General features: G+C 31.9%; 1 protein-coding gene across 4 annotated transcripts in view; it reads right to left on the reverse strand.

Moving 5' to 3' along the window:
* Nucleotides 1-23,142, reverse strand: part of RELN (reelin) — a 515,944-nt gene that overhangs the window by 155,248 nt on the left and 337,554 nt on the right. For all 4 annotated transcript variants that reach the window (XM_031938705.1, XM_031938703.1, XM_031938706.1 and 1 more), the window contains exons 18-20: nt 20,380-20,613; nt 19,516-19,677; nt 10,593-10,829 (exon numbers count right to left, since the gene is read on the reverse strand). In XM_031938705.1, the coding sequence (XP_031794565.1) occupies nt 10,593-10,829; nt 19,516-19,677; nt 20,380-20,613 (633 nt within the window). The remainder of the gene's footprint in view (nt 1-10,592; nt 10,830-19,515; nt 19,678-20,379; nt 20,614-23,142) is intronic.

Consider the following 23,142-nt stretch of genomic DNA (forward strand, 5'->3'; position numbering starts at 1 on the left):
TCTTGTGTTCCAATTTTTTTCTAATATTCCATAACATTCATATACTATAACTTATCCAGCCATTCTCCAACTGATGGCCATTCACTCAGTTTTTACTTCTTTGCCACTACAAAAAAAAAATGCTGTAAACATTTCTGCACATGTGGGTCCTTTCCCCTTTTTTTATGGATCTCTTTGGGACACAGGCCCAGTAGATATTCTGCTGGATCAAATGATATGCATGGTTTGATAACCTTTTGGACATAGTTCTAAATTGCTCTAAATTCAATGGTTGAATCAGTTCCCAAGTCTACCAACAGTTTTCCCACATTCCTTCCAACATTCATCATTATCTTTTCCTGTCATCTTAGCCAATCTGATAGGTATGTAGTGATGCCTCAGAGCTGTCTTAATTTGCATTCCTCTGATCAATAGTGATTTAGAGCATTTTTTTTCATATGATTAGAAATGGTTTTAATTTCTTGGTTGGAAAATTGTCTGTTCATATTCTTTGACCATTTGTCAACTCGAGAATGGTTTGTATTCTTCTAAATTTGAATCAGTTCTCTACTGATGAAGGCTTTATCAGAACCCTTGGGAGTAAAATTTTCCTCTCAGTTTACTGCTTCTCTTCTAATCTCGTCTGCATTGATTTTTTTTTTTTTTTTTACAAAACCTTTTTAACTTAAAATTATAAAAACCATCCATTTTTCACTCCTTAAGGTATTCTAGTTTTTCCCTGGCCACAAATTCCTTCCTTCTCCACAGATCTGAGAGGTAAACTATCCTTTGTTCTTCTAATTTGCTTATAATACCACTCTTTATATATCTAAATCATGAACCCATTTCGACCTTACCTTGGTATAGATTAAGTGTGGTCAATGCCTAGTTTCTGTCATACTATTTTCCAATTTTCCAAGCAATTTTTTTTTTTTTTTCAAATAGTAAGTTCTTATCCCAGAAGCTAGGATCTTTGGGTTTATCAAAAACTAGATTACTTTAGTCATTGACTACTATGTTTTGTGAACTTAACCTATTCCCCTGATCAACTACTCTATTTCTTAGCCAGTACCAAATGGTTTTGATGACCACTGCTTTATAATAATATAATTTTAAGTCTGGTACTAGCTACTCATTAATTCCCTTGAAATTCTTGATCTTTTATTCTTTCAGATGAACTTTGCTATTTTTTTTTCTAGCTCTGTAAAATAATTTCTTGGGAGTTTGATTAGTATGACATTGAATAAGTAGATTAATTTAGATAGAATTGTCATTTTTTACTATATTAGCTTGGCCTACCCATGAGCACTTGATATTCTTTCAGTTGATTCCGACTTTATTTGTGTGGAAAGTGTTTTGTAATTGTGTTCATATAGTTCCTGACTTTGTCTTGGTAACTAGACTCCCAAATATCTTATTATTATTTATAGTTATTTTTAAATGGAATTTTTCTTGCATATCTTGTATTGGACTTTGTTGGTAATATATAGAAATTCTGATTTTTTATGTGAATTTATTTTGTATCCTGCAACTTTGCTGAATTTGTTAATTGTTTCTAGTAGTTTATTTATTTAAAAAGTAGTTTATTCTCTAGGAGTCTCTAAGTATAGCATCATATGAAAAAAATGATAATTTGGTTTCCTCACTGTCTACTATAATTTCTTTTTCTTCTCTTATTGCTGAAACTAACATTTCTAATACAGTAATGAATAGCAATAGTGGTAGTGGACAACCTTGTATCACACTGATCTTATTGGGAATAGTTGTAATTTATTCCCATTACATATTATGCATACTAATGGTTTCTAAATAGATTCTACTGATCATTTTCATTTATTCCTATACTCTCTAGCATTTTAGGATGGGTGTTGAACTTTGTACTATGCTTTTCTTAAAAAGATAAAATCATATTACCCTCATGGTAAATACAAATCTTATCACTGTAACACTTTTAATTCGTAAAATATACCAGATCTGTTTTAGGAAAAAAATCCCCTTCTGTCTAGATATAGCTCCATGGTTTCACAGCTGATAGGATGTTTTGTTAAATTCTAGCGAGTCTTTTCAGTTGTCTCCATTAAAATTCATCTGATTAGATTTGGACAATTGCTCTAGCCTGTTGACATATGTTTGGATCTTTATATTTACATCCAGTACATTAGCACACCTCTCTGATATCTGCAAATTTGACAAATATGCCATCTATATCTTTACCTAAGTTATTATCAAAGATATCAAACAGCACAAGGGCAAAGCAGAGTCTTAGGCTTCTCTAGAGACTATTTCCAAAGTTAAAAATGAACCATTAAGAACTAGTTTTTGGACTCAGCCATTTAATCAGTTCTAATCCATTCCAATCAATCCAATCATCCAATCAGTATCATATTGTTCCATTATCTGTCCCATATAGCTCTATTTTGAATGCACAAATAGCACTTGAGCTTTTTATCAAATACATTGGTAAAATCTAGGTATTATCTACAGCATTCTTTTGATAGAGCAATCTATTAGCCTTGTTTTAAAAAAAAAGGAAATGAGATTAGTCTTGCATGGCCTATTCTTGAGGCCATACTGGATTTTTATAATAACTATTTCTTTTTCTAAATTTTCAGTAACCACCCTCATAAGAATATATCATATAATTTTACTAAGAATAAAAATCAAGTTCATTGGTTTATAGTTTATGGATTCCATTCCTTTTCATCTTTTAAAAATAATGACATTTGTCCTTCTCTAGTACAGTGACATTTCCTTTCTACCATGATCCTTCAAATATTTCTGATCACTGAACCAAATTCAAGATTTTCACAGAATCAGAGGCATAGATCAGTGAATAAGAGTGCTGGGTCTGGAGTCAGGAAGACCTGAGTTCAAATTTGACCTCAGATCCTTATCAGCTGTGTGGCCCTAGGTCTCAGTTTTCTCATCTATAAAAGTAACTGGAGAAAGAAAGAGTAAACCACTCTGGTATCTTAGCCAAGAAAATCTGAAATGGGGTCACAAAGAATAAGACATAACTGCAAATTGGCTAAACAACTCCTTGTTTTTGATTGTCCAAGATAGGGAGAAAAAGGCCAAAACCTCTCACTGTAACCTATTGTCTTGATCTATACTGGACCTAGATGGCTATGGAGGAGAAAGTGAGCATGGTGACTTTGTACAATTCTCCGGTACTTAAATCCAATTCACTTGCAAGCCATGGCATCAGCTTCCTGTTGTCATGATCCTTTTTGAGAATAAAGAGCAAACCACTACCACCATCACCACTAAAACAGGGCATATTCCAATATGCAAAATGAAAATCAGTTTCTCTTCTCTACATCCACAGGCACAGAAGGGGATCCCTGACTGTGTCAGCATATACATGGCAAGAGGTAGGTAACATAATTTGGAATAAGGAGGTTTAAGGGTATTTCTGCATAAAAATGGATCACCAAAAAGGAAAATAATAATACTGTATTGTTATTATAATAATCAGTATGATTACAAGTATTGTTTAAAATAATACTTTCCTTTTTTGCTTTGAGGCCTAATGAAATAATAATGATAATGTGACTTTGTTGTTTGGTTTGAGGAGAAACTAGCAATGTATCTTATTTAACATGAATATGATAAACACCTGGCTTCACAGAGATGAAAGATCTTAGGTTCTAAGAGCATATCCTTTAAAAAACACTGAATGGGAACCATCTGTCCTTTTCACTTCATCAGGACATCACCATCACAACAAGCAAAAGGAAACAAGGGAAAAAGACAAACATCTGATAAGGAAATGTTTAAACCATAGGAGTCCTTGAAAGTAGATAAAACATTTATGGTACCTAAGACTACTCCATTATAAGATATATATTTCACACAAAATCTTAGTACTGAAATTCTGGTGAATTGTTCACTCTCAATAAATTCTAAAATATGAATTTATAAATAATTAGAAGAAAATTTCCAAGGTTTAGGATCATTCATTAGACTTAGAAGGAACATCTGGGGTCAGATTGTCAAATGTCTTCATTTTTACGGATAAGAGATCAGACCCATAAAGCTTTATCAGTTTGCTCAGGGTCAAATCAACAGTTAATGGCTAAAATGGAATTCAAATACACATCTGTTTCCAGATTTATCACATTCTGCTTTACCATACTGCCTCCTTGTTTTTGTTTGTTTGTTTGTTTGTTTTTTTAAGGAAGCTAGATTAGATAATTCCTGAGATCCCTTAATTGGCTCGTTATCACTGTGTGAAACTGAAAATATTTATTCGAATGTACTTATTTTAATACTTTATGAATGGAAACAAGTGAAATCTAAATTCTTATTAAGTATAGTTATCTGTATTGATGTTTAATGTTGTACCTAATAAATTAATAAAAAACTTTGGCATCCACTGTTTCTACCACCAGTTTATTTTATAATTTCATAAATTGGTGTTTTAATGTATGTCACCTCAACAAACCTATTGCTTCAAGGAAATTTGGAATTTTTTCCCATAAGGCATTTATTTCTTCATGCATTTTGCTCACTACTTCTTTTGAAAGACTTTTTATAAGTTCCTAAGTGACTATGCTGGTTTTTCCCCTTTATTTCTTTCACTAAAGATTTCAAAGGTGAATTCAGCATCTGAATTACTTTGGAGTATTACTTTTATGCATTTCCTTGAAGACTAACAAAAATCATGAGCTTTTAATATCCTTTTCTATCTATTGCTCTTTTTGTCTTTGTCTTTAATCTTTGGGTATCTGGGCTATTCTCTTTAGGTTCTTTATTCATGATGCCATTTCCAGAATACATCTAGAAACTTGGTTCCAGACTTTCTTATCCTGATATGGAAACTTATTTTTATTTAGATAAACTTTCCTTTATAAAAACTAAGAGAGTAAATATTTTGCTGCTCTGTTTATTCATCTTTTGCAGAATATAGTCCCTCTCCAAAGAATAGTACTGAATATAATATTTGGTGCTACATAATATTTTTTATGCAAGGATCTGATAACATAAAAACTCCTAGTTTATAGTAGAAAAAAGAAAAAAAAGTATAAATATAGAAGTTTTGAAGATTAAAGTCATGTCTCCACAGTGGATTTTTTCAGTTTATTTATGTCTTTTCCTTCTTATGTACAATTATATGGTTATGTGAGAAAAAATTGGTTGGAAGTCAAAGTCATTGCTTAATTAATGGACAAAAAGGTTAGGGAGTGTTTTTATGTTAAATTGCTAATACTGAACCTTGTCTGTGCTTCATTTACTTTTTGCTAATGAGTCGGTCTTAAGTCCATATCTTCTGGTACTTTTTTGAGCCTCCCAAAAGACTCATGGGGGTATAGGGGAGAGGGGTAATGCCAATAATGGACAATTCTCAATGATTACATGTTACATATAGTTTCTTTCTGTTGCTGTAATAGTATAAAGAAAGGTAGAGAAGCTTTAGTTTTTTTTAAGTCCCTTCTAGTCACATCAACAATATTAACTGGCAAGAGTTTTTCTAGATCTAAACCAAGACTCTTTCTGCTATTTCACATTGGATAATAGGAAAGAGTAGCATCCTTATTAAACTAAAAAAAAAATCCAGATTGTGATTCTCATTCTTTCAGCCTCTTAAAATCTCTAATTTCCTTCAAGTTTCAACTTTCTACATGACACCTTTCCAGATTTCCCAGATATCATCTGAAATCCTTTACACTATTTTGCATTTGTTACAGCTAGCATCCCATTATTAAAGGAATATATATTATGGCTCTCCTCAATCTTACAACTTAGAATCCCTAGCCTCTCAGGGCTCAGATAAAATGTCATCTTTTATTGGAGGTCTTCCCTGATCCACCCAACAGCTAATCCCTTGTTCTCCTTAAATAAACTTATATTTATTTTGTGTATATGCACACACGCATGGGCACATGCACACACATACACACACACACTCTTACATGTTGTCTTCTATGATAGAATATAGATATTTGAGGTAAGAACTTCTAATTTTTGTGTATATAACACTAGGATGTAGTGCCTAGAAAGTTCTTAGAAATCTTCTTGATCACTTGATTGTAGAATCAACTCTACAAACTTGTGGACATTTCAAATTTATATTTGAATTTGTAATGTGAACAGAAATATATTAGTCATACACATTTTGAAGAGAGAAAGCAATGAAAAAAGATGTTATAAATCTGAGAGAATCAAAGGATTGCGATATGCTTGACAAAAATAAAGAAATTTAAAAGAGGGATGAGTTTTAAAGAAACAATAATACAAAAATTTGCAATAATATATTACAGTTTATCCATGTCTATCCATCCTGTGTAGTTCATTTTACCTTAATAAAAATAAAAGGGAAAGAGTTCTTAATATACTCCAAAAGGATAGTCAAGTAGTCATATGAGAAGCAGGATATATATATATATATGTGTGTGTGTGTGTGTGTGTGTGTGTGTGTGTGTGTGTGTGTGTAGGAGAGATTTTGCCTATACAGGTGTTAGTGTTGGAATTCCAAAAAAGATACAATTAAAACTACCCTGTATAGTCATTAGAACAAAATGGGGGAAATTAAAAGCTTGTTCAGTCCCATGGTAGCAGCAGCAAAGTGAAGTGTTTTTTAAAAGGGTGATGGGGGTGTTACCGTTGTTATAGTTTGCTGTCATGGGAAGCCTGAGACTCTAACCCTGTTATTGGTTATCCATTGGGCTCTTGCCTCTTCCTTTGGAGAATAGACTAGAGTATCTAGCTGTTTCTAATGAAATGAAATTAAATAGACATAAATGTAAAGTCTTACACTTGAGAACCTCATAAAATTTACAACTTCACAAATGATATCGAGATTTTAGCAGATTTCAGGGTTGTTGTGAATCAGAAGTGTGATGCTAAGTCAAAAAAGCTAAAGCCATTTTGGGTAGCAATAAGAGAAGTCAAATTTCCAGTAATAGAATGATGATAACCCCACTATACTCTGCTTTCATGATGTTTCATCTGACATACCAGATGTTCATTTCTAGGTATCATAGTGTAAACAAAATAGTGATAAGGATCCTGAGTAGGGCAACAAGAACAGTGAAGGGCCTTGTGTTAATCTCACATGATGATAATTTGAAGGAATTGAGGATGTTTAATCTGGAGAAGAGAAGACTCAGGGAAAAACATAATAGATGTTGAATTTAGATTTGTCCTATTTAGTCCTCATGGACAGAACTAGGAGCAATGGGTGGAATCTACAAAGCAATAAATATACACAGGAAATCAGGAAGAATTTTTATTAGCAATTATAAATGTAGGGCAATATGTGAAACTCTCTGACCCCAAAACTTCACAACATCTTTTTCCTTCCTCTTGGGAAGTATTATGCACATGCCAATTTCCCCCTTTTTCTTATCTTTCATTACTTACACTGAATTTCACCTTAGTCTTTTTCTCACATGTGTTCAATTATCCTTAATGTCCTCTTTTTTCCTAGTTTCTTTTTCAAATCTTGTCCAATTACTTCAGAAAATTATTTCTCTTTTGCCTCCCTCCTCACTCCTTTTATCACTCAAAATATTGAGTGACTAATTATGACTAATATATACAAAAATATATGTTTTGATGGGGAAAGGAAATATATCAAGAAAATTAAATTAAAATTAGATTAAAAATCCAATACCATCAACCTCTGAAGTATTTAAAAATTCCTCCCAATCTCCTTCAGAACCTTATCTTCTTCCATTTTATCTTATCTTCAAATTAATTTTTTTCAGAACCTTTCCAAATTTAAAAACCATCATATATAATTCAATGCTACTGATTTTGTTTTTCTGACAATTAGCATTGGAAATATCCATATCTATACACACAAATGTGTATTTACTTTTTATTGTAAATGTATAATATTTAAGCTATATCAGACATTAAGTTTTTGAGGATCTAGAAACCTAAATACCACCCAAACATTATTTTTAGAATTTTTTTTCTAAATTTTCCATAATTGATTTCCAAACAAAAATTTGAAAAAGTTTGCCGATAATGAAAAAGGGGACAAATGTTCAGAACTAGGGTTTATAATGCAAAAAAGAAAGCAATCCCCCATCTTTAAATATGTGTGTGTGTGTGTGTGTGTGTGTGTGTGTGTGTGTGTCTGTGTCTGTGTCTCTCCCTTGGTGTGTGTCTCTTTGTTCAAGGAATATGCTCCCATTTCAGGGAATATCATTCAGGGAAAATGCTGCTTGTTGTCTTTCTAAAATGGAAGAAGACAAATTTAATTTTGGTGACTAATTTGGTTTTTAAATGACTTCAAAACAGTAAAAGAGATACCATGTTTTGTTCTCCTCAATTAACCAGTGATGCACTTTCCAACATCTTTCAGCTATGAAAAATAGACATTTCTAAAATGCCATTATAATAATCCCTCTGCAGAAGTACTGAGATTCTGAGTCCTTAGATATTGAATTATCTGAGAATATGGTTTCTTGTTTTTGGAATCTCTTGGAGTTATTGTTATTTGGGTCCATTTTGGGGGTTTTAATCTGAAAAGAAAAATTAACTTCATAATATTTTGTTTAAAATGTATATTGTGAAGAGTTATCAAGAAAACTATTCTATTGCTTAAAGCTGATATAGGCTCTGATTTATGGATTCTCAGGAAGAAATGAAAGCATCACAGATAATTATAAGCAATTCCTTCCTCTGCTGAAAAAGTACTCTATGATGGCATGCAGTAGAGTGATTTATAGCATATTGACTATAGTTCTCCTAATGAAAAAGCAATTGTCTAAGTTTTCCCTGGAGAACACTCTCATTGCCTTAGCAATCCATGCTCATGGAAAGTCATGAGCTAGAAAATGAGAACCAAATGAACTCACAGCTGGGAAAAGCCAACAATAATTAATTTAACACCAGCCATTTGTACAGATCTGGTGGAACTTAAAAAATTTCCCTGGAGAGAAACAAGGTCAGTGAAGGGTATAGTTCACATCTTAGACAGTGTCCTAAAATTGTTTACATAATAAGATAATATACTCCAATGGTTTTCTATCAAGAAATAGATCAGCTTGTTTTTTTCTGATTAGGAGCTTATGACTGACACATGGATTTCAAAATTATTACAATGTGGCAATTTAATTTTGAATACTGTAACAAGTGTTTCTGAAAAAAAGTATTTCTAAACTTATATGTTGACACTGACTCTTGAAACACGGTTTTAGATGATATGCTAGTTAGTAACAGCTGAGGAAACAATATTGTTAAAGGGGTTTTTATTCTAACTCACTGGCTAAGAAAATGTGAACAGTTTGAGATCTACCAAGTTGTTTCTGTTTAATGAGCAGTAAGCACTTTTCTTGTCCTTATTAAAGTGGTTAATGTATTTCTATGTTCTCATTATCACTGCCTGAACATACTCTGTGTTATTTGCAGAACCAAGTCAACTTCTTTTACTTCCAGAGATGATCAGAAAGTCAAATCAGATTGCTCAAATGTACTTGTTAATAAAACTCCTATGGTGCTATTCAAGGTGCCCACGGGGATTGTACAATTATTTATATTTCCTTATATTTTTCTATAATTACTCTGATTGTGCTTTTTTAGAGTAAATGTATCTGTACCAATTAAAGCGGCAGTAGGTTAAAAATATTCATCAGATTTGTATGAAAGGATACTATTCTTAGGGATTTGATCAAAGCATAGAAATTAAACTGCTGTTATGCATTCAACCCTTGTCAAATTTACAGATTCAGCAAGTTTGGAATTTACTTCAGCAGATGTTGACCATTTCTAAAAAATAAACACCTTCATTTAGCACTTGCCTTTATGATATAGTATCATTGTTATATTACAAATTACTAAAAACAACTACTGTACACACTTAGGCATTTTAGTTTGTAGTTTATAGGTACATAACTAAATTAAATTAATTTTTAAAAAAATCTAACATATAAATTTCAAAGGAGTCAATTTTTTGTTTATGCTTGTATCTCCTCACTGAAACCCAATAATTTTCCTTCCTCTCCTACCAAAATTAAAAAAAAAATGATACACAGAAACGATCCATGAAAGATTGTCAACAAAAAACACAGAATATGATCTTTTCATATTTTTCATAGATCTCTTTCATTCTGTCTAGGTTGAAAGAGCTCAGCGTAAAAGTGATCAGCTGTACTTTCATTTCCATTAGCAGTAATTTTGAAGCAAAGATTTTATCCTGCTGTGTATGGAAAATCACTGTACATGCACAATTCCATCAAAGGTAATTCTCTGTGCACTGGAGTATAAAATTTACCTCTAATTATGATTAGGTCATTGATTGGACATTTGGTGATATGCACTCTGGAGACAATTACAAGGAATAACAATGAAAGAGATTCATCTGGAGAAATTAAATAGGCCTGCCCTGTACTCAGTAGTAAAGTAAGTAAAATTTTTTCAGAACTTTTTTTTTTCTAATTATGTTTAAAGAGCCAGAGAACGGAAGACTTCATTTTCCTACTTTCAAGATAGATGACACAAATAATTTTACATAAAGATTTCCAAAGAATATTTCTATTACTTCTCTTGTTAATTCAATCCAATTTTATATAAATCTGCACCACTAGCAATCCTTCACAATGTATCTTTTCATTGCTAAAATTGATTGTCTAGTTACACTAAAGTGTTTATATCCTTACCAAAGAGTCCAGTCGTGGCCACAATAGGGTTGAACATTTCCCAGATAGAATCCCAGAGACTGAGTGACCTCCACTAGATTAGTGAAGTCAAGACTAATACTGTTGAAAAGTATTGAAGTCATGATGATCTCATCAATAGCCCATACATCTTCTCCCTGAGAGGAGTGATATGGTTGCCACCATCTGAATTGAATTCCAAACTGTTGAGCATCAGCTGGTAATTCCACAGAAATAATTCTACAAAGAGAGAAAATTTAGGATAGGAAGGGCAAAGGAAAAAAAAAAACATGTTTAAGATACTTCAGTGGTTTGAAAATGTCAACATCTATATCACATTATTATTTAACTGAAGGGCATATAATGTATCAAAATACATTTTTTTTCTGTTTATTGCCAAGATACTCTCTTAACCTATGTTAATTCTTCTACCAAAGAAAAAGCATCCCTGATACATGTATAAATTCCAGGTAGGTAGGAAAAGTATCTTATTTATTTTTGCATCTTTCTCAATGCTTTGCACAAGATGGTAGATACTTTAGAAAAACAGACTTGTTATTTCATTGGTGTAGAGCTCCCAGGGAAGAATTTTCTCTATTAAATTGGCACCTGATCTGCAAATTAGAGTCTTAGAGAGCTATCTGAGTTACTTGAGGTTATATGATTTATCCAAGACCACACAATGAATGTGTATCAGAAACGGGATTTCCTTAATCTCAGGATAGCTAACTACCACACAACATTATTTCCTGTGGTACCTACAGTAGGTGCTTAATAAATGTTAAATTGGGAAGAATTAAATCAATAGCATTATAATATATCTATGACTTCATCATCTGATTTTACAAAACCTAAGACTAAAGCCACAGCTTTCCAAAGTGAGGATTCATATTGTACTGGTAAAGCAACACAAGTTTCATGTTACACACATAAATTTATGCTGGTAGGACTGTCAGATTCCTCATTCCCATGAGTTTAGCACCACATGCCAAGGTCACTTGATCTCTCATGGTGGCTATGACAACAAACCTGTATCTGACAAACGGTAAGGAAAATTAAGAATAATATCTAATTTCCAGGAGCAATTATTGTATACAGCAGCAGGGACCATACATTAATTGCCACTGCAATGACATCTGCTTGAAAGCTCCATAAATCACAGTTCCATGCTGCTCACATATATTCACAAGGTGAGATGTGAAGCAAATGGCAAGTAGAACATTTGTCTCCATCAGTGTACAATTAAATACCAAGAGAGGCATTTCAGTAAATGCACAGTGAAGTGAGATGATTTTATTCCCTTGTGTATAAAGAAGAAAAAACCCACATAAAATAAAGTGACCAAATAGATGATTCAGAAACAGATTTTATATATATATATATATATATGCATATATATATATACACATACATAGACACACACACATATATAATTTTTTTGAAGAGAGTTTCAGATTTTCTTGTTGAAATGAGAAAATGAACTATTTAAATTGTCATATTCATATCGAATCAAACCATATTCTTAATTATCATAAAGTAAACAGTTAAATTATATTATGTATAAACCATGGTTATATAAAAACAAGATAAAACTTAAAAATCACATTCATTTTCATTAACAAAAATAACTAGTAGATCCTATACAAGATATTGGCATTTTGTCTTATACTAGAACTGAGGATATTCTAGGAAGAAAGTAAATAAAAAAGGAAAATCTAGAATTAAAAAAAAAGATCTTGCATAATAGTCAACTAAATTAAATATTTAATGATTTTAAATTTCTTTTTATTATGTTCAAAATGAACTGAAAGAAATTATAATAAAAAATGAAACTTTAATTTTATTTGCACCAGACTCAAGATTTAGTTGCTATAGGGGTCTCCCATTGAGCAAAATCATTCTACTAAGATTACTTTTCTACATCTCAGAGTCTTAGAAAGTTATTGCTTGTCATATAGCTAGTATATTTCTTAGATGTAAGACTTGAACTCAGGATTTTCTGAATAAAAAGCTAGAAATGTATTTACTATAGGACATTGCCTCTCCCTTTTTAAAATTAGCCTAAAAATTGTTTGTTTAGAAGCTTAAAAGATATTTTGTTTTTTAGTTCAAAATATTTTTCACATCTTTTTTTTACTTTAAAGAGAAAAATTAATTAATAATACTATTGTTAAAATAGTGGCTTGTGAATATATGGGAAATATTTACTGAGCTGAGAAGAACAGGTTATATGATCAAAGAGTGCCCTGACTCAAAGCTGGAAAATGAGACTGGTACTAATACTGATTGTGGAAAGCACTGAATGCTAAACAAAACTTTTTCTATTTGGTGGGAGCCATTCATGATTTTTGAGCTGTGGATTATTGAGATCATATCTATACCTATTTTCCCCCAGACAAAATGCAGAAATTGGTACCAGGATCAAAGCAAGCAAAGAAACATGATTTTGAAGTCAGGCTGATGACTTTGATTTGAAAAAAGAAACAATATCTTAGCTTTATATAGTGTAAGATTTGGTTTTTTTCTTCTACTTGTGTGATCTTACTTCCCTTTGTTGAGAAGTAGCCTAGCATAATGGATAGGGCACTGGACATAGAAAGCCTGAGTTCTAAATTCATTCCAGACAGTTATTAGCTGTATGACCCTAGGAAAGTAATAATCTCTCTGCAAAATGAGGATAATAACACCTAACACACAGGGTTGTTTTGAGAATCCATTGAGATAAGATTTGTAAAGCATCTTCCAAACTTCAAATCACTGTATATAATATGAGCTATTATTTCTAAAGAACTCAAATTGCAAAATATTATGTAATAATTTGGGGCAACTAGGTGGTGCACTGAGAGAGATAAATTGAAGGAGCATAGATTGGGTGGTATCAAATTATTTTCTCGCACAGTAGAAAAGGTTTGCTCAAAGCATCAATCAAAAGTAAGATTAGACTTGATGAAAGTGGAAGAGCTTTGAATAGCTACTGTGAAATGTGCCACAGAATCAATAAAAGGTCTTCCAATAAATGAAGGGTTCCACCTGAGCTTAAAATGAATGCAGAGGGAGTTCATTTGCTAATCTCATGATTTTAATTAGTAGTTCAGTGGCCCAAGCAGGAAAGTTAAGAAAACTCTGATGTTTATATCAGATTCAGGATTAGCAGCCATAAGAAGCCTCTAGCCAGATTAAACTAAAGACTTAAAAGTCCCTCCCAACTCTAAATCCTATGATTAACAAAGGGCATATAGAGTTTTCATGTAAAATTAAGCAGTGTGAGACAAGGTGAAGCACATTCCTGAAAAGCCCACTACACTCTCCTCAGGTTTACATTTCAAACCATTCCATGCTACCACTCCCATTCTTTCCCCTTTTTCTCTAGTTTATGAAGAAGAGATAATTTTTTTTTATTGATAAACCCAACCTCTCTTTTTATGTCCTTGATTCCATCCTCTTCAATAGTTTGCTCCTTTGATCATCTCTGTCTCTCACTGGTAGTTGGTTTACCTATCAATGTTTCTACCTTATTATTTAAAACACAGCCAAGATCTTTCTCATCTTTAAAAAAATCTTTCACTTGACTCTACTATCCTTTAAGGCAATCATTCTATATTTCTCCAGCCTTTCATAGCCAAACTCCTAAAAAAAAAGCTGCCTATATCCCTCATTTCTTAATTATTTCTTATTTCCTTGCAATCTAGTTTATGATGCATCAACTCAATTGAAATTATGTTTTCCAAAGTCAGCAAAAACATCTTTATTGATAGATTTAACGGTATTTCCTTAATCTTCATTCTTCTTAAATTTCCACAAGGTTAGGTTCTGATCTTCACTTCTTTTTGAATACTCTGCTCTCATGTGAGTTGTTACAATCTTTCTCTTGATTCTTTTCATACTGTTTAACTACTCCTCTGACATAATCTACAGGATCATTATGCATCCTTCATACACATTCCAGGGTTCTATTATAGGCCCTCTCTTCTCTCTACCCTTTCTCTAAGTGATATCATTTCTCACAAATACAACTGCCATTTTTACACCAGTGCTCTGAGTTATATATCTAGCTCTCATCATTTTTATGACTTTCAGCTTCACATTACAATTGTTTGCTGAATATCTAAATTGGATGTCCCATAATATTTCAAATCCAGTTAAGTCTGTTTTTCCTCTTAAGCTTCTTCTTTGTTGAAGTCACTATCATCCATTTAGTTACTGAAGTTCATGACCTTCGAATCATTCTTTACTCATTAATTACACTGATCTACTAATTTTTTTATATTCAAACAGTTGTCAAATTTTGTTGATTTTTATCAACACAGTATTGTTTCCACATTACCTTGCCACCAGTCTAGTTCAGCCCATATCATTTGTCACCTATTTAACTGCAATAATTTCCTAATTAGTCTACCTGTGTCCAGACTCTCTCTCCTTTTCAATCCATCCTCCAATTAGCTGCCAAATGGATATTTCTAGAGAGGGTAAGTCTGATCATGTCAATCCCCAACTCAAAAAACTTCAGTGGTTCCCTATTATATCTAGGACAAAATACAAACTTCTATTTGGCATGTAAGTCCTTTGTAATCTTGCTCGAGTCTATATTTTCCAGCTGATTATACCTTATTTCATTTCACATACATCAGCTAAACTGGCTTCTTTGCTATTGCTTTTACATGACATTGTATATCACCACTGCATGCCTTTGGACAGATTATCTCTAATGTCTAAATGGTTCTCTCTTCTCACCTTCGCACCTTATATTCTTCTTCTTCTTTCAAGGCTCTGATCAAGAGTTAGTTTTTCTAAGAGGCCTTCTCTTTTTCTTCCTAGATGTTAGGATCTTTTATCAAGCTCTGTTGCAATTGAAATACATTTTATATTGACTTACATATTGTCCCCCTATACTCTCTCCTTCCTGTTCCTTGTGGTAGAATGTTGGGTTTTTAAGGGCAGAAGCATGACTTAATTTTTACATTTGTAAATCCCCAGCACTTAAAACAGTTCCTCATGAACAGCAGGCATTTAGTAATAATAATGATGATGACAACGACAAATAATGAATTGAATTACACTGATAGGTGAAAACACGAGTAAAATGACTGGTGAATCCTAGGCTAACTGTGAGGCCAATGAATATAGAATAGAAATGACAACCTGAGAAAATAGGAAAGAATTATGGGAGTAAAAGCACTGATGAAGGTAAAGAAAAGATTCAGTAAGGAATGAGATAGTTGGAGAAAAAAACAATTATAAGACCATATGTAAAATTTTAGGTTCTTTTGGGCATATTTTTCAATAAATGGAATGTCCCATAATTTTAGTTATTGTTATGTTATAGGTGTATTTTCTCATTTGTTAATTCATTGCTATATTTTAAATCCCAGAATTTATTTTTTAAAAATTTCTTTCACTTCAAATCAAACTGTTTACTTCATTCTATTTATTCATTAAGTCATTCGTTCAATTAATACTTAGTGCCTAATTTGTGCAGTATAGTGTTATTGTTGCTATGATAATACAAAGATGATCTCTGTCTTCAAGGAATTAACTATCAAAATTTCTCCAAAAGTTAGTAAACACCATGTGAACACCTATCATATCATAGCAACTTTGTGAGTTTCTTTAATGAACAAATTAATATTGTATGATATACCATTTGAATGTTATGGAAGGTGATTATAGGGTTCTGCATTACTAATGAATGTTAATTATAATTGTCAAATACTGGCTTTGTGACTGTGGTAAAAGTCACATACCTCTCAGTACCTTAACAGTTTTCTAAATCTACAAGGCACAGAGAAGGTGTCAACCTTTCATCCAGAAATTTTCTGTGCCAATAAAATCATAAGTCCAGCTCCTGTCACATATTTGCCTACTACATGCCAGGAACTGTGCTGTCAAATATTGTCCTTAAGAAATATGTATTCTTTTGAAACTGGTGGTGGCAAAATAATGGTCTAAGAATTTAAAGGCAAAATTATGCAAAAGAAAATTCCTAGGATGAAAGGAGGGTATATGAATAGCTGGTGAGATCAGGATAAGATTCTCATATGAAATAACATGAGTTGTTTTCAAGGAAGCTAAAGATTCTCTGAGGTAGAGATGAGAAGAGAATAGATTTTAGGTGGGGGAGCAGTCTGTGCTATTCAAAATTATGTATTTCTTTAAAATACCATTATTCTTTTGTTAACCTATGTTTTGGCTAAGTATAAATATAATCTTAGATACATCACAGTCACATCATCTAACTTACCTTGATTATTATTCATGTTTTTAATATATAAATTTTCTCATAAATAAAACTTTCTCATTCAATTATGATTTTATCATTTCTTGGAGTTTTATATCTCTTGGGGAGCAAAGCTTCATTATGAAAATTGATGCCCAATGTGGTTTTTGTCTATGAAAATTCAGTTTATTGAGATATTTTCTATGAAACATTTAATCCTAGAAAGTCAGTAATGGCAAAAAAAGAGTCAGTAACACATTTAAATATCTTTTCATTCAATTCATTGCCATTCTGCAAAAAATGGTCAATAATTTGACCAAGATTTTGGTAAAACTGGCTCTGGATCCATTATATCATTGTATAGATATCACTTAAGAAATTTATATCAACTTTCTACCTCAGTTTTGTGATCTGAATCTTTTTTGAGGAGGAAAGAATAAATATGTAGTTACTGATTATGGTTTCTTATAACTTTTTATGAAAATGGATTTCTATTGCTAAGATACTACAAATAGGTTAAATAATGTAATTATGATAAAAAGCTAAATTGAAATTACCAAAACATTCTTAAATCTATACTTAAGAAAATCTAAAAAACCTCAGCATCTTCATAGATTTAATGCTTTCCATTCATAAAAGTAATAATTAATCCTTAAAACATACCATTCAGCTTGAACAAAAAGAATACTTAAACCTGTAAACTGTTCTTGCTAACATCTATTTTCAGACATTAATTTTTATTAAAAAATTGGCAAATACACTTCAATTTATTTTATAAATCAGACAGGATAAACTGATTCAAAAATTAGTTACAAGTCCAAATGACAAAGTCCAAATGAACACCATCATAACAAGCAACAATATGGCTTCTACATCAATTATAGTCAGCCATTATTATTAAAAAGAGTTCAGTAAGTGGTTAAAAGCATCGAGATCTTTAATTCTGCTAGTTAGAATTTATAGAACATGAACTGTTTATTAAAGACATGGCAAATTACTGCAGTATGTAGACCACATGCTAAATTACATATTCTAGAGTAATTTGCAATATCTCTTTTATATTGATTTGCAAGAGAAAGCTGCCTAGAGCAGGGGAAGAATTCTAATGGAATTTAGTTAAAAGAGAAATTTTCTTTTTAATGTCACCACACATCATTGTGTCTTAAAAAAAACTTGCTGGGAAACTTCTATGAGCTTAATCTTTCAAACTATGCACATACTTAATACTGAAAAAAATCATCATGGTTTTCTTCGAAGAAAAATGTTGCTATCAAATAGAAGTCAAGAATTAATGCACAATTGTAGTAGTATATTATATTTGTAATTATTTTTACATCAAAAATTACATTTCTGGATATAGGTTGATAATAGAATTTTCTAACTGTCCATTCTTGTTATGAAAAGTTAACTGTTTAGAGACAATGCATGGGTGATACTTTAAAAATACCTTAATTACTGTAAGTATATTTGTGTATTCTTTTTCTAGATACTTGACATAGACATACTATGCTAATTTTTTACGAACAAATGTTTCCCCCCAAAAGAATGATGAATTTAGCTTTATTCTTACAGATAATATAGATTTAAATCCTTTTCATCTCAAAGAATAAAAATGTCCATTATATGCATTGCATTTTAAAATCTATTAGATTGCATTTCTCTGTCTCATTTGTCTCTGTCTGTCTCTCTCCCCTTCTTCCCTATCTCCCTTCCTCCATCCTTTCATCTACCCATCCAATCAAGATACATTTGATATGAGTAATAAATCTTTTATTGTGATTGTAAAAACAAGACTTAAGTAAAATTTTAAAGTAGGAGAAATTTGCTCCAGAGATATTGTTTCTTTTTTCCCCCCCTCCTTCTTTATAGTTATCATCATCCTTCTTAGAAGACAAAGCACCATTCTGTTACTAAAGTGTACTTTTATAAAAAGATTTATGGTCACTTATTCCTTAATGTGAACTAAGCCATAATGTTATCTTTCCTAATGATTTTTGTATGTCAGTCCCTAGTTCTAAGTTTGGAATAAAAACTTCGTTCTGTGTTAAATGAATTTCAGTAAAATGAATTTCAAGTGTTTATGAGCAGGTTGATGAAGTATTTTTTGGAAAAACTTCCTACTATTTCTGAAATCACCTCTGTAATACATATGAAAAAGAAATTTTACATCCTAGAAATGTAATAAAGGACCCAGAAATGGGTTTAATAATTAAAAGTGGAGTGTTAAATACATTTTGCTCTACTTATGACAAAAAACATACCCTAGAAACACTTCCTGAGTCTACTGAACTTCTCGTTAAAGTCTGTTATATGAAACAGTATAATACATAAAAATATCTATCAATAGAATCAATAATGTTGCTTGATCTAAGACGCTCCTTAAATTGTTATTTTGCTAGCAAAATTTTGTCAACAAAATTGGTAATTTAGTCTATATTTGAATACTCAATTGTTTTAATTGTAAAAGAAAATTTCACTTATCTTGTACATGTTTAACTTCATGATTATGCCAATTTCAGTTTCTACAATGTCAAAATTCAGTTAGGATCGAATTTGGTAAAAGAAACATGGTTAATTTATCATTCCAGGCACATTAGTCTTTGTATTGGCTAAAACTCAATGGCAGACTATTAACAATCTATCATTTCAAATATGATTCCAGAAAGAAGCTGCTATCACTATATCTCTTTTTCATAACTCTATCCAACTTACCTTGGTTCATGGTAGTTGAGATAAGAATAATGTTCAAGTAGTTTCCATGTAATTCCATTATCATATGAATAATGCAATAAAACGCCTTCACCAGGCTGGTTGGGGGCTTTGCATGTACTCAAAACAGATTTGCTGCCTAGTCTTAATGTGAACTGGAGAAACCTAAATAAAAATTAATTCATGTAGATCATTGACAATACATAAGCATTTCAAAATATTATACTCATTCCTGTTTTTAAAAAGATTTCTGGGCAAGTTTAGATGAACTTCCCATGCTGCTTTGTAACTAACTCTCCTTCCCTTTAATGTCAATGTGTAATATGTGAACATAAAAGCACACTTGCATATGTATATATAGTACTATATACATATATGTACACATATATTAAATATGTAACAGAAGGGTTTGAATATGTTTTATTTGCATTCACAGAAATACACACACACAAATATGTGTAAATGACATATACACATTTAAAGTGCCAATCATCACTGTATTGTATTATTTATTAGGTACTGGGGGAAGGGAAGACATGGAATGGATATAATCAGCCATCACAAGCTGTCAAATAAATAAAACTATATAAATAATTAATTAGCACTTGGCTCTGGCACACATTTTTTGATGTTAACATTTCATATTTTTCCAGCTGGCTGGTAATAAATACCCTAAAGTCATTTGTTAGGCACTTGAATTACTAAATAAAGAATTGATTAACCCCAAATTAACCCTTGTCTCTAATCTTAATTATGATTTAGAAAAGGGTTAAAGTAACATTTTATGGAGAAAAGAGAAAATTTGAAAATTCACACATAAGAAAATTAAATTAGTTATATCACTTTGCCATTCATTTCTTAGCTCACCTGGACTGTGAGCTGTCAAGAAAAGATGTAATGAGCTGACGCCTCCCATCTTTGTTGAAAACCAATGCCTTTCCACTGGCTAAGACACCACAGCCAAAACTAACTTCAGCACCACGAATAGAGTAAAAGTTGTGGTAAGAGGAAAGCCTGGAACTTCCAAAGCTTTCAGAGATGAACATTGGGAATGTTTGGGATGCCATTTCACAAGCTGGACCTGAAAATCCAGGGTCACACCTGTATGAGAAATACAACATAATTAAGTATTAAACCTTGTAGCTTTCAATTTTAACCTTTTAATTTTTCAGGGATTTTTTTTGAATCCACTTTTGAAGAATAAAATCAAGTATCTGGTAAGTGGAGTTTATTATATCTTTTAGAGAGTTATGAATCTGAAGACTCAGCAGGGTCTGGATGATTGTAAATATCCTAATGAAATATATTCTTGGCAGAGAAATGCTGTGAAAAGGTTATGATTAAGACAATAATTCATTGTGCACCTTCAACAAATTCTACACAATCTACCTACATAGATACTAATATTTATATAGAGCTTATCCTGAAGTTTCTTAATAAAGGTGAAACATGTGAGGTATGTAATTTGCTTCAAGGTCATATCAAAACCACATAACAAATTCTCCAACAGGAGACTTAATCCTGAAATATATTTAGCAAAAAATTGAAGGTTTATAGATAAAGTTTAAATGCAAGTGGAGTATTTTCAACTAGGTAAAATGCAATGATTATACTTTAATGTGAAATGTATTTATATTATTTGGAACTGGAAAATACAATTGCATTCCGTTATTTTGTTTCCTTGTTTTGACTCTTTAAAATCCACACTACCAATATTCTCATGGGAAAACACTAACCTTTTATTCATGTGGAGATCCTTATTAGAAATTAGGATCCCAGGTTGGTGGAGCTCCAAGAAAAAAATGCCATCATATGTATACTTGTGGGCATGTTCTGTTTTTAATATGAACTGCTTTGAGCACTTGAGCTAAACTCAAGTGAAGAAGCCATTGTCTTAAATGTATCTTAGTTTAACACTGGGATGCCAGAGATTAGAAGTACATTGTTTTTAAGACAGAGGTATGATGCAGTAAACATACAATTGGTCTAGAGTCAAGAAGACCTAGATGGGGAAGTCTTCTCTTACATTTAATGCTGTGTGTCCCTGAGCAAGAGTACCCCAGGCAACCATCTAATGTAGTAAGTTGCAGACCAGGGCCTAGTATGCATTGCTAAATGGAGTTTTTCATTGGGAATTCTCTAAACTAATAAAATCTAAGATTTTGCAATTTCAAAACAAAAACCAACTAAAACAACAAAACACCATGGAAATAGTTTTTAACCAGGGGCTCATATACACATTTTTTTCTTCTCCTTGCCTTTATCTTCCTTATTATTTTCTTTTTTGCTTTTCTTATCAAAACACTGAAATTTCATTGTAATTCAGCTTACTACAGAATGTACTTAGGTAGAAAGTAGGTTTTTGTGGGGTCCCTTTTAATCACTAATGTATCCAAAATATATTTCATAGTCAAAACAAACTTTAAAAATGCTATAAATTAATTCTAGAATATGTGCCTAAAGGATAATATCATAATTGACTATAAGATTAGAAATTTAAGAGTATTTTTTCTGAATGTACATCACTAAAACACTCCAACAAATGACAGCATTCATTGCAAACTCTTTTGCCTGGCATTCCAGTTTCTCCATTATCTGACATCATCTCATTCTTTACATTCTTTCCTCATATTATTGCCCCTCCCCAATCATTATTGACACTTTATATTCAAGTAAAACTACATTTTCTTATCTCTCTGCCTTTGTTTCTTCTGCTTAGAATATCCTTCTGAGATTGATGTACAGGATCATTTCCTAATCTTTAAAGTGCAATTTAAATGCCATCTCTTCTATGGAACTTTTTGATCCTCTTAGTTATTTTTTACTGTTTTATTCAGACCTCACATAGAACCTTGAATTTATTAGTTTCATAATACTACATATCATAACTGGATTTTTAATGCTTCTTTAAAGTTTTCAAAGCATTTTATGAATATCATAATATTTAATCATCATAACAATCCTAATAAGGTAAGCATTATAGCTATTGTCTCTATATAGAAGAACAACCCAGGGAGAGAGATTAAATAATTTGCCCATGGTTTTACAGTAAAGTCAAAAGGTGACTTTGAACCTAAAGGCCACTTGACTCTAAATCTAGGACTCCAGATGCCACACTGTCTCTAAATTTGCATCCTAGGTAGAGGTGCATCCTAGGTAAACATGGATTTTGCTTTCCATCATATTGGGTAGTTTTCACAGTGCCTAGAATGTGCATAGAGCAGTTGGAAAATAACTGCTCATCAAAATAAATCACTGTAGCAGAATCATCTAAAAATATATCTTTCTTACTACAGATATACATATATGGCTGACATGTTGGGAGATCCCTTTTATCCTCCTCACTACAAATAGAGAACTCCTAGAAGGGAATTTAGGAATATTCCTTTATATCTGAGAAAACTTAGCAATGGAGTATAGAATTAATATGCTGTATATGATGAAATTTTATGCTAATGTGTCTTAGGCTTTGGAAGATAATGATAAGAATTTCAAATGTGTTTATGACATTTGCTAGCTCTGTGAATTTGGATGGGAAACAGCCTCTGGAGCCTTAGTTTCTTCATCTATAGGTACTAGCAATTATCATGTCTAGTTCATGGAGTTCATCTTGGGAAACGGTTTGCAAAC

The sequence above is a fragment of the Sarcophilus harrisii genome, chromosome 5 (genome assembly GCF_902635505.1).
Source record: "Sarcophilus harrisii chromosome 5, mSarHar1.11, whole genome shotgun sequence".
Lineage (NCBI taxonomy): Eukaryota > Metazoa > Chordata > Mammalia > Dasyuromorphia > Dasyuridae > Sarcophilus > Sarcophilus harrisii.